At 42.0% G+C, this 12,316-nt stretch overlaps 1 protein-coding gene across 5 annotated transcripts in view; it reads left to right on the top strand.

The window, feature by feature from the left end:
• baz1b (bromodomain adjacent to zinc finger domain 1B) overlaps positions 1–12,316 on the top strand; it is an 81,696-nt gene that overhangs the window by 52,749 nt on the left and 16,631 nt on the right. For all 5 annotated transcript variants that reach the window (XM_087130997.1, XM_087130996.1, XM_087130995.1 and 2 more), the window contains 2 exons: positions 821–887; positions 6,625–6,827. In XM_087130997.1, the coding sequence (XP_086987123.1) occupies positions 821–887; positions 6,625–6,827 (270 nt within the window). The remainder of the gene's footprint in view (positions 1–820; positions 888–6,624; positions 6,828–12,316) is intronic.

Raw genomic sequence — 12,316 nt, 5'->3', positions numbered from 1 at the left:
TTTACAGTAGATAGCCAATTAATTTTGGATTTTCTCACCCTAAAAGCTGCAGGGTGGGTTTTTTTTCCTGTGAATTTTTCAACCTTGCAATTTATTTATGAAGCCCAAAAATATTTGTGGAGGCACATCTCTTGAATTTAGGCTTCAGTATTTTCATTCTTTTCCCCCTTTTTTCAACTACTCTGGGAAAAATTTTGGCACATGTCCACACATCGACCGGTTACAAAAGGCCCAAATCATATACAGATGTCACCTATGGCCATTTTTTTACCAATTGTTTGGATTCAAAGGAGTTGCCACATGTAGTTTGGATTTTGTAACCTTATCTCTTAACTCCTTTGTGTATGGTGATGGCTCTCCAATTTATTTTTAATTACTCAAGAAAGGCATTTCCATTTTATTGTTATGGGTCCACTCAGTAGCAGCACCCGTGAGTAGGATTGTCTCCCACACTGTGACCCAACAAGCACTACGCATTAAAATATCAACCACAGAAATGAAACGAATTTTTAAGCAAGTGCTGGAACAAGGAAAATTGTGTGTGTTTACAAGTCCTCCGGTGTCAAGTTGTTAAAAGGTTAAACATGTGGAATCAACACTGCATTTAACCACCCTTAAAACACAACCATGCAAGATACAGATGTTAAGATAAGATGTTAATAACATTTATCTAACAAAATACATCAACATTCTGAATGACCAGATGGGGAGCCGAAACCACAGGCACAATGTTTCAGAAATCACAACACAACTGACATTGTGACTGAAAATCAGTAAGATGCTGCTTGGATAAATCATCACTTGATTTTTTTTTTTGCAGGAGAATCAAGGGAGAGGAAGAATACAGAAAAATGAGAGCTCAGGAAATCTTTGAGAAGAAATTTGAAGTAAGCATATACGATGTTTCTAGGCATGTGCTGAAATGTTACACCACTGACATTAACTTATTTCATTTCAACAGGTGTAAAGTATGTACATGTATGTCAGAAGAAGTGTGTTACTAATTTGGTTGCATAGATACGTAAACATTAAAGGGTAACAGAAACTGAAAGCATTTAGTTCACATCAAGTACATGTATTTCAAAATAACAATAAATATGGAGCCATTTCAAAAACATCATCAATTTAATGTTTCCCCATTAATTATGACCCAAAACTGAATAAAAAGATCCTGAGTTTCCCCGCCCACAAAACAATCCCCTTTAACCATTTGCACTCCCAGGCTGATTGGATGACGTCATCACCAAAATGCTTCATTGTACAGTGTACATGTACAATATATAGTGCACAGTACATGCGTATCGCACGCTTGCAATAGACGATGTTGTGTTTGATTAAGCTTGGCCCGTAGGCAAACACAGTCTCAGTTCAAGGTAGAAATTAAAAGACCTACATGTAGTCCTAACAACTGAGACAGTGTTTGCCTTTGGGCCAAGCTACACAACATGGTCTATTGCATTTGTGCGATACTGCCATGTACAGTACATGTACTGTGCGCTGTGTACATCTACACTGTGCATGTAAGCATTCTGGCGATGGCGTCATCCAATCAGCCTTGGAGCGCGAACGGCCAAAAGGGGATTTTTTGGAGGGCGGGAAAACTCAGCATCTTTTTATTCATCTTGGGGGAGCAATGGGGAAAACATTAAATTGATGATGTTTTTGAAACAGCTACACATTCATCGTTATTTTGAAATACATGTACATGTACTTTACGTGAAATAAATGTTTTTAACCACTTCGGACCGGGGCATTTTTCAACGTTGAGGATGCTGGGCCGGCATGACTATCATTTTTTCCGTTTTCAAAATCCTTCAACAATTCATCATTCCATTTAACAGTCGTTTATAGCCGCACGGAGTAATCTTCAGGCACTACTCTAAGTTGACAGGTGACCTTCATTGACACCCGAATATTTCAGCCAGGCCTGCAGCCTTGTAAACAGAGCCCAGATTGTGCGGTGTTATACAGCTGTCTTTTGTTCACGAACCTGGCTCAGTGCACTGCTGACCTCTTTTCAATAGGGGCCAGATTAGCATGTAGCGGTGCTGTGTGGCTCATCACTGCGGTGGTGGAGAGCTTTTGTCCCCGGTGGTAATCCGCTTGCTCTAAATACCCCAAACCCTGGTATACGGTTTCAAAATAATGCCGGATTATCACCACTTTTGAGAGTGAAAAATGCCTGTCATGCCCAGCAGCCTGGTCTTTTGTTCGGAGTACGGTCTTTTGTTACAGGGCCCTGTTTCCTTTGTCCGAGTTCGGAGACCCCGGCCACACATATAAACCATACGGCTCCGATCCCGGAGTCCCCGGCTGGTAGTGGTTAATACCCTCTAATATGTAATGGTTATGATGTCAACCTGTGTCATATTCCAAGAAAGTAAGAGAATGTGATACTTTGCACATGGCAGTTGCTGATTAATGGAAGTCTGATTGATATCTGAGCACTTACAAGAGTAAGGTTGTGTCTGGACCTTCTTCGTCTTCACAGTAACAGTTTTTAATTCTGGTCACTTAAATAGTCTCTAGCAACCGTAGCTCCAGATCTTTGTCAGTTGCAAGTTACAGGAATATTCTAAAAGTGGACCTACATGTACATGTAGTTCCCTGGATCTCCATACCAAAAAACCTATTTCACTCGGTGCTGATGCCGTTATAACATACGTGTTGTAGTCCACCGCATTCATCGTACTCAAACAGTCGCCACTTATGCAAATTTTCTTTTTGCCTAATTCTATTTGCTGGAAGTTTGATCAACCACAATACGCCCTGTATACCCACAATGCATAGCAAAGCGGCCACCATGGTTGTGCTTTTTCTTCTTAGCACCATTCCTAACTGACGTGTCAGTTTTGGTATCTTTGAATTTATCAGGTTTCCGTTTTCGCTCCAAGTTCCTGTGGTATCTTAATCAACCATAACTTATAATAACAAACTGTAGTTTCTAAATATACATGTGATATTTCACATGTGTGTTATTTGTTGATTTTTGTTTGGTATTTTTTACTTTTTCTTTATATGTGTATGCTCGTAGGTTACCCGACGTTGGTTCTGTGAAGCTACCACTTACCGATAAGATTTATATATGGGTTAAGCGGGCGACCAGTGATTGTTGGGGGTTAATGCATTTAACGGTTCCCACTTTCCCCTTAGACCGATAGGAGTTGGTCTGGGATTTGATCAAGTTAATATACCTTCTGATTTTTACACTGTCAGCACAAGTCCTTGTCAGTTGGGGGTTAGCTAATTGTCAAACAAAGGGGACTGAGATGTAGTGCGTGTGATCCACGGGTTTAGGTAATGTGCGTATTGGCATATAAACACTTCCCGACTTGGAAATGTAATCAAACTACGCAGCATAAAACCTCATGCAGAATGTAAAATACGCAGTGATTTCTACTATAGAAAGAGCACCATAAGTTTCTATATTTTTCTTGTTTTGTCAATTGCGCCCTGCCCAACGGAGTAACATTTTAGGGGACGCTACTCAAACCGATTTCAGACAATTGACGGGAAAGACTTGAAGCGAAACGTGTTAAGTGTCATGTTGGGTCTGGAATGCAGTAGTACATGTAGACCAACATGGGCTACTGTGCACTTGTTGTGCTCATGTGTAATTTTTGTGTACAAGACTCCCTGAAGACACGATGCAGTAAAATTGACTTCTAGCATGCGGGGACCTCACTATTTTGTGAGGATTAGTGCATACCACACATGCAGTCTATTCACCATGCAGCTGCTGGTTCAATGGGGCCTGCTGCTGGACAAAGCCCTCCATTCATGGCATACCACAGCCCAGCAGTCGCAGTCAAAATAATCCCGCCGTGAAGGGGTTTAAAAGGCGAAGTTTTCTGCAAGTTTTGATCCGCTAAAAGTGGGCATTTTTTCAAGTGGCGTTTTGGGCTTTTTGATACATCTACAAGAAGCTAGGTATCATATTTGGAAAATTTTAGTCTGAAACACCTTGGAAAGATAAAAGTTTTGACTGTGAGTGTGAGCGCATTTGACTGCCGAGCAATGAAGTGCACCGTGATTTTCCGAATGGCCACCGCCAGGCGTGTGCGCACAGCACCAGGTCAACATGGCGTCTGGGCACGGTAGCCTCACACTTGGCCCCCGTACATGGGCGGATACGGACTCATGAGATTTTGTCTGCTGTCATGAGTTCATAGTTATCACTTAACTCTGTTTTTCACTGTGTTTTTAAGAGAAATAACAATTATTCTTATATTTGCTAAGGCAAAATGACTAATTCACATAACACTGGTTCTCAGTTCTTCCACCTATTAGGGAGTACAGAACTCTCCCTCTCATGAAGACAAAGATTACAATGCAAGACAATACTGAGGGCAAAAGAGTAATGTATTCTACTCAGAGCAAGGAAGTGGGTATTGTACTCACTGCTTGAAGAAAATTATCTAAACCCCTGAATCCAAATGCTCAGCTCCCCTAGTGTAACTACCCAGGGCATCAACGTCTATTGTGACAGCCTACATTCCATCTGGGCAACAACGTGTACTGTGGCGCTCCCCTTAGACCGACAGGAGTTGGTCTACAGTTTGATGAAGTCTCCATTTGATACCTGCACGAACACCTGTCTGTCAGCACAAGTCCTGGTCAGTTTGGGGTTAGGCAACCCCCACACACACAGGGGACTGAGCTATAGTGCGTGTGATCTAAACGCTCGGCTCCTTTAGTGTAACCACCAGTGCGACAACGTCTACTGCGGTGGTCCAGATTGCACTGACACCAACCAAAGAATACATCTCTCTCCCGGCATGGCTCGCAAAGGCTCACAGAAAGACAGCCACATGCCATCCATGACCTTCAAACTACCGCCTCATGCACCAAGGTATTGCCTTCAGACACTCTTTCATCGGGGGCATCCAGGAGTGAAGTAGACACTACACTCTACCGGTCCCTTCCCCAAATGTCACCTGGAGCAGCCTCAGTCAATACAATGCTGGGCCATATAGGCGCAACGCAGACCACAACATGGCAAGGAAAACTTACTGGCCTGCTATGCATCAGCCCCCCTGCTGACATTTGAGACTTCTGCACCAAGGACACCTAGGCATGAAACAGAGAATAGCGTTACCCAGGCCGACTTCCAATCACTTTCTGGGGCTGTTCTGGTAAACGTGCCATTAGACTACGGACTACCATGCCCCTCATCCGCTGTGGGTATTCAGGCGTGGACCAGACAATAAAAATGCTCCCTGGGCCGACTTCCATTTGTTCCTACCCTGGTGCATGCACTATCCGAATACAGACCAAATGCCGTGTCCCCATTGCTACCCACTGGAACCTCTCCTACTGCTACTAGTAGGCTCTCCAAGATTTGTCTTGAGGCAGGTCAACACCTCAACTGCCGACCTAGCTGACCCCAACTTGCCCACTCCCTCTGGTATTCCAGAATACAACAATGGGACTCCCGGTGTAAACCAGACAATAGTGCTACCGGGTCAACCCTGCGTCACTCCCTGGGGCTGTCCTGGTGGATGCACCAATGGAATTCGGATCTGCAGCCATCTCTCCCCAATCTATACCCCTGGCACCCAAACCCATCGGCCTGCTGCAATACTGCAGTTTTACACACCCGGTCTTCGCCTTCCAGTCTTTTCTTTGGGATATCCTGGACAATCTCTTCTGCCCCTGCCACTTCGGCTCACCTCGTACAGCCTCACGAACATGATCTGCAACCATGCAACCCCTCTCAGGATATGCAATAGGGCCCGGTCCAGACTTACCCCGATCCTCAAGATAAGTTTAGTGAAATTGGCCCCAGGACTCAACGCTGAGAGGTACTATCCGTATTTCTCTGTCATTACCCCGATAATCCTCATCGAGCACTAATCAAGGACACTACGACCAGTTGGGTTTCCTTTGCCTTACATTGGTCTGTCCCAATTGGACGACCTTCCCAAACCCGGCCACTCTATCACAGCTCACATTAGAGCACCTTACCCACATCCTTGGCAGTGTCCTTCAGAAGAAACTCACAGGGCAGCGTGCTGGGCAACACTATCATTATTTGCGACATGCAGGTTCTTCATGGTAAGACAATATGAGGTTCTTCAACAAGACCATGAGGACCCATGCTGGGTGAGCCACCTCCAGTTCTTCCTAATGCCACCTCCTCAGGGGGTCCTCGTCATTCCACATGGTTTCTCCTCACTTTCAGTGTATCCGTGCCAATCCTCTAGAGTACAGTGCTACTCTGCATATATGTACATGTACGTAGCGACTGTTTGGGTAGGATAAGAACAGTCGACTCCTTCCCCACAACAGTGTGGGATGAATCTGCTAATGGAAACCCACCCAAACAGTCAGCTTTCTCTAATCCTCCCCACTTTTGGCTCAGATGGTACCATACTGAAAAAGGACAAACATTAGCGGTGGCTTGGCTATGCATCATGGATATAGAGGGCACACTATGGTTGATCAAGTTTTTAGCGAATAGTTAGGCGTAAAGGAAATTTGCATATGTACATATAGCAACTGTTGGGTCTGTATTCATTGGCAGACTATTGTGGGAGGGGGGAGGACTTTGATTGTCAGCCATCTATTTCAGTCTTGCTTACCCATGATGTCATTGCTGTCTCTCCCCTTTCCCTTCCCCAGGATGGCATACAGCAGGCAAAGCTGGCCCTCCGCCAGACTCCCATAGGTACCGATCGCAATCACAGTCGCTACTGGGTCTTCTCCAGTGTCACTCCAGGCTTGTTCATTGAGAAGGGCTGGGTGGACCCCAACATTACCTACAACTCTCGCAACAGGGGCGGAGCTTGGGAAGGTGGTGACAGCGGCGACTGTACTGAAAAGACGTGAGACTCATTTTTCACTCTTTCTCATTTTTTCATGTATTTTGCACTTGTTATGGGTAATAAATGAATGTCTCTGAAACAGGATTGTTCCTATGGAATTGCAACACACAGCACAACCCAATTAACCCCTTCTCGCTGGGATGCAGCCTGACTCGCCGTAAAAATTGAGATCTTAAGCCCGCTTTTCAGCTATTATTCTCGGCCCACGTTCGAGCGAACACGGTGAAGGAAGGCAGACTCTGGCTCTTGTATATGTGGTGATTGGCCTTTGTGTGTAGCCCAGAAATGAAAAGACCGAATTTGCATCTTAATCACCAGTTTCACAATAGTCCCCACAATGAAAAGAGGCAACGGGAATGTGAAAGCATGAGTAGAGCTGCATGCCACCAAACAATTAGCCTTTTCACTGTGTAATTCAGAGCACGCAGGGCCACAAAGTGTTTGGCAGGTGGCCTTCGTGGCCAAGCGAGGCTGGAATTCTTGGAATCAGCTTTCGGAAAGAAATTCCTGTCATCAAGGGGTTATAAGAGGGTATTCTAAAATGTTTCTGCATGGTAAGTCTGTGAAATACCCCTTCCACAGCAAAAATGCAAGAAATAATTATTGTCACTTTTGTGCTGTTTCCCACTCTCTGTTTTGCCTTATGACCTGATAGATCAGGTACTTGTATATCAGGCAAAGCAGCAAGGAGGTCAGTGCATTCTGTCATTGCATTTCTAATACTCACTTTCGTTTCAGTCGAGGCTTAGTTTTCAAACAAAATTCCTTATTGCAGGAGTCGCACGTTCATTTCAAATCAAAGTTACATGTATGCTTTAAGTAAGTGCCAAGGTTCAGTTTGGACACAGTCCAGAAATTTTTTTCCAAACTTTGGTTCTGTTCAGGTTTGTACACACAAACGTGTACATGTAGAATGTATATTAAGACATCAAAGAGCTCACTACGAATGTGCCGTAGTACTTCCATGCAGGCCGCGACAAATTGTTTTTTAGCTAGCCCAGTTGGACAGTCCATGCCATAAATTTTCTCGCCCGAATTGGATCGATACTTGCCCAAGATTTAGAATCCACGATTATGATTATTTAACCTAGGCCTTATCTCAAAAAAGTGATGAACACCTGTCTTAATCTATGTAAAAATTTCTACAGTCAACAATTGACAATGGCAAACTGGCCAACAGTGTCTGTGTATCGCTTGGTAAGCATGCATGATTATCCAGACCAACAGACGATAAACCTTGTGCTGGAGGCAGGAAATTTGTTGAAACACGCTTGCTTCAAGTACGAGAAAAACAACCTCAAATTAAAATCATGAACACAAAAATACATAAGTCAATAAGAGACTATGTCATGTGAATTACATGTAACTTGTAAAAAGTCTCTCGCAACATTGATGTTGTTTTCAGTCTGCAGCTTCAGGTTTGCATGTGTGTACCGCCGATGTAGAGTAATCGACCAGAACGTAAAGACAGAAAAGACATCAGCTTTTCTGGACTTGCCTGGACAAGCATGGCTTGTGAGAGTTTTAATTGCCCGAATGAAAATTTGATTGCCCAGGCTATCGGACAGGCATTTTGTCACGGCCTGCTTCCATGTATAAAAGATATTAATACAAGTAATGAATCTCCATCTCCCATCCAAGAGCAACTTTGATTTCTACACATTTTTTTTTAAACTGAAGCCCGAAGTTTTATTTCAGAGTTAAAGTTCTATTTAAGAAAGTTACCATTGGAAGTGTGACATTTTCTGACCATTTTTCACCAGCCAAAAGCAGTTGTGGTTGGACCATTCTTACTCAACAATAGGATCGTAGGATATGTAACACAGTAAACACCAGCATGCTAAAATGGGAGTATCCTTCTTTATGGGATACAGGATCAAATTACATTTCGAGTGAATTCTGCTAAATGTATAATATTCGATCGAAACAAAAACTTTGGTATCAAGTCACATTCTTTCCCAGGACGTGCCCATTTGACCAAAGGGCGATTTTCCATCAGTCTTTTTTCGAACAGATGACAGCATTGTGTTATTTTAAATGTGCAAACAACTTAGAGATCTGGCAAAATTTGACTTACAGTGTGTACATACTATAACTTTCACCAACTTTTACGCAAGTCAAGTTAGGCCACTCCATGCAACAAATCTGGTTGCACCCTGGCCTGGAGCACTGCTCCCGGCCTGGAGCACTGCTCCCGGCCCGGCCAAATCAGCCTTCGATTGAGCACAAGTCTTACTATGATCATCAGCCAATCAAAATTTGTTTTGCGCAGCTATTTATGACATCATTGACTTAATATGGAGTGTAAGGTTGTGGCTATTGGAGATTAGCATACATAATGTTGTCTGAATATACATAAGCACAATTGGACTAGTGAGAATTTAGCATTGTGATGTAATGGAAATGCTCTAGCTTAGATGTTCCAGGTTGATTTCAACCGAGAACATGCAAGGTATTGCATTTCTGCTGCATAGCAATGCTAAAGTCTCACCACATGCTTTTTACAACCATCACGTGATGTAGGGCCATCGTAAGTTGTATCAGGCTTTCTTGCAAAGTTCTGTGTGCTATCATGACTATTGGTTTGGTTTGGTTTGAGAGTGTTCAGAGTTTGAGTTCAATGATTTTTGGTTCAGTTCGGTGGTTTGGCTGCAACAAATCATCGAAACACGTCAATTTTAGCTCAAAAGGCGCTATTTGGCTTACTTACTAGCTAAAAACTTCAGAAACAAAAACAAGAAGCCTGATTGGAGATGAAGTCCAGTTTTAGAAAGAGCTAGCACTGTCCAGATCCAAAATGGTGACAGAGGACATGAAGGTGGTATCGGTCGCCAAAATGACAGCAGCAACATTTCATGTCATAACTTGAGGAACCCCAATGGTAGTGAAAAAATGGGGAATACAGTTTCATATACTGTCGTAGTATGTACGTGAATGTACATGGCAAGTGGTACTCTGACTTTTAAATTAATAGCAGTAGTGCGATAAAAATATGGAACAATTCTTCCTGTTTTTCAAAACTGTCCACATTTCCATCATTGGTGGCGCCACGCAGAAATGTTTTTTTGATTGCCTGCCACCGTGGAAATGAAAAACTTCATGACCTTGTTGGAGGTCACCAGCCTTTGCCTCATCGTCAGCTCAGTTGGGATCCTTTTGGTTCTCTGGTGTCACGGTGGGTTCTAAGTGGTGAGGATCTGCACTTCGGACTTTGTACTCTTCGACGTCCTCGGGTTCTTCTTGCTCTGGTGAGCTGATGTTGTACCAAGTACATGAAGAATAGTCATCTGGCGAGTTCATCATTTCTTTATCAATAGTGTGCTCCTCCCAAGTTGTCAGTTTCCGGTCTTTCACTTGAAGCTATTTTCTGGAGAATATCTCTGGCCTTCCAGCTACTAAAGTGCCAGCTTGGGACATTGTAACTGTTACTACACACGTTACTACATGTATACCACAAGTAATTATGTGCACTGACGTGACCACGACGTCTCAGTGCGCCCATGCACCAGCTGGTGATCCGTTTCTACGGTGCTACATGGACAAAAGCTTGGAAAAGTTGTATTCATGAGATGTACATGTAAATGAAGTGATGACGACATGCTCTTTCACAAAAGGTAGCCATGGCCCATGGCAGAAATGGGTCTCAAAAGTGAGGTTTTTTACAAAAAATATTCGTGAATCCGGGTTTATGTGGCATAGATGCCTATAATGGGATCCAAGTAAATATACTTCTTATTGTATATATTTTTTATTTTCTTCCACCGTTGGGGTTGCTCTTTAACCTTTGACCGCAGATTATGCAATGCCTCATTGTGTGTTAACCCCGAGATTGCTCAGTGGGATGCTTAACCCTGTTTAATTTCCCATTTCATTACTAGCCCTGGGGTTTGGCCGTTAAACTCCAAGATTGTCATCCTTTACCCATGGGCACTTGCAGGGTTAATTGCGGGGAAAAGGCCAATTTTTTTCTTTTAACCCAGGGCGGAAAAATATGTGTAGTAATTGGAACGCTTGTGCTACCCTGAATATCTTGGGGTTTGCTGAGATAACCCAGAGATTTGGTAGTAGGAAAGGAGTACATGTACATGTATAAGAGTAGCTGTATTTGTGAAACTAGCTTCTGTCGCACAGTAATTCTGTTAATAAAGTTTGTATAGTGCAAATGCAATGTGAGCATATTCCAATAAGCTGTACAGGGTAAGTAACACCTACAATAATTTATTAAAATAAATTAAAATAAAACTGGAATGAACTAAAGGAAAATTATAATTCTAAATCAAAAATAAATATTAAAAGCAGATACAAATTTACATTACAGAAAAGTGTGAACGTTGAATTACTAGTACAATAAAAGTTAGTTACAAATCAAAAACAATTTGTAAAAAGTGAGTTTTTAACAGCGCCTTGAAATGGTTTAAACTAGTGCCGTTCCTCTTTGAACTGGATGCTTATTCCATAGATAAGGAGTAGCATGTTCCAAAACCTGATCACCAAGGAATTCTTACAACAGATGGACAGAATTTTTAGAAGGATCCCAGTGTTTTGATTCAAGCTACGGATACCATAGCGAGACAATGGTCCAACAGTGATTACATGTAGTTTCAGGGCTATAGCTGCGTAATATTTTTAAAACAAACAGCAAGATTTAAAAAACACTAAATTTAAAAAACACTAAATTTCACCACCTCAGCCAGTGAAGATGGGTCTGTCCACACTAACAGCTACACTCGTGTGACATTCAATACAACTTCCCAACTGTAAAATATTGCCATTAATTTTGGCTTATATGTCTTCACTGTTGTTGCCACAAAAAGGTAAAAATTGAGCAGTATTGAAGAAATTACAGAAGTTCATTCTTGAAGATGTAACATTTCTCACATGGACAGACACTTTGTTCCTTAAATGTGAGAATTAAATTCAAAACGTAATTGAAAATTGCCTGCAATGTACATGTATTAAATACTCTTTAGTTTACTTTTAGAAACTTTCATTATCTCCTAGAAAAAATTCCAGTGTAGATAACACTGAAATTTATTTCAAGAAAAATGTGTATCGTATGTCACGTGGACAGACATTTTTCTGGTGTTTTTAGTACATGTACATGTGGAGCATCAAAACAGAATTGCTCACAAACCAGACTTGTTTATTTTCCAAATCATTTTTGTTGAAAAGACTATTAAATGTCGGCTAAAATTAATTCTATGTAAGTTTTTCTAAATGAGTAACATTGGTCACATGGACAGACATAACGTTTGGACACATATCATAACCTGGGGACAGACAGTCCTCTCATTGTTATTTCAGCAAAATGAACCAACTTTTTCAAATGAATTGTTTATTTGTTTAATTTGGTTTTGTAATAAATGTATATTTTCTCATAAGATAGGTCATCTAAGATTGTTACATTTGGAGGGAAAAATGGTTGTGACAAACGTTACAAAATAGTGGACAGATATTTGGAATGCCTAAAATCAAATCTTAGTTTTGTC

This window comes from Acanthaster planci, linkage group LG21 (genome assembly GCF_054643075.1).
Source record: "Acanthaster planci isolate LZ-2023a linkage group LG21, COTS_SCS, whole genome shotgun sequence".
Lineage (NCBI taxonomy): Eukaryota > Metazoa > Echinodermata > Asteroidea > Valvatida > Acanthasteridae > Acanthaster > Acanthaster planci.
Note: the sequence above shows the minus strand (reverse complement) of the source record. Positions and strands in the feature narration are given on the sequence as shown.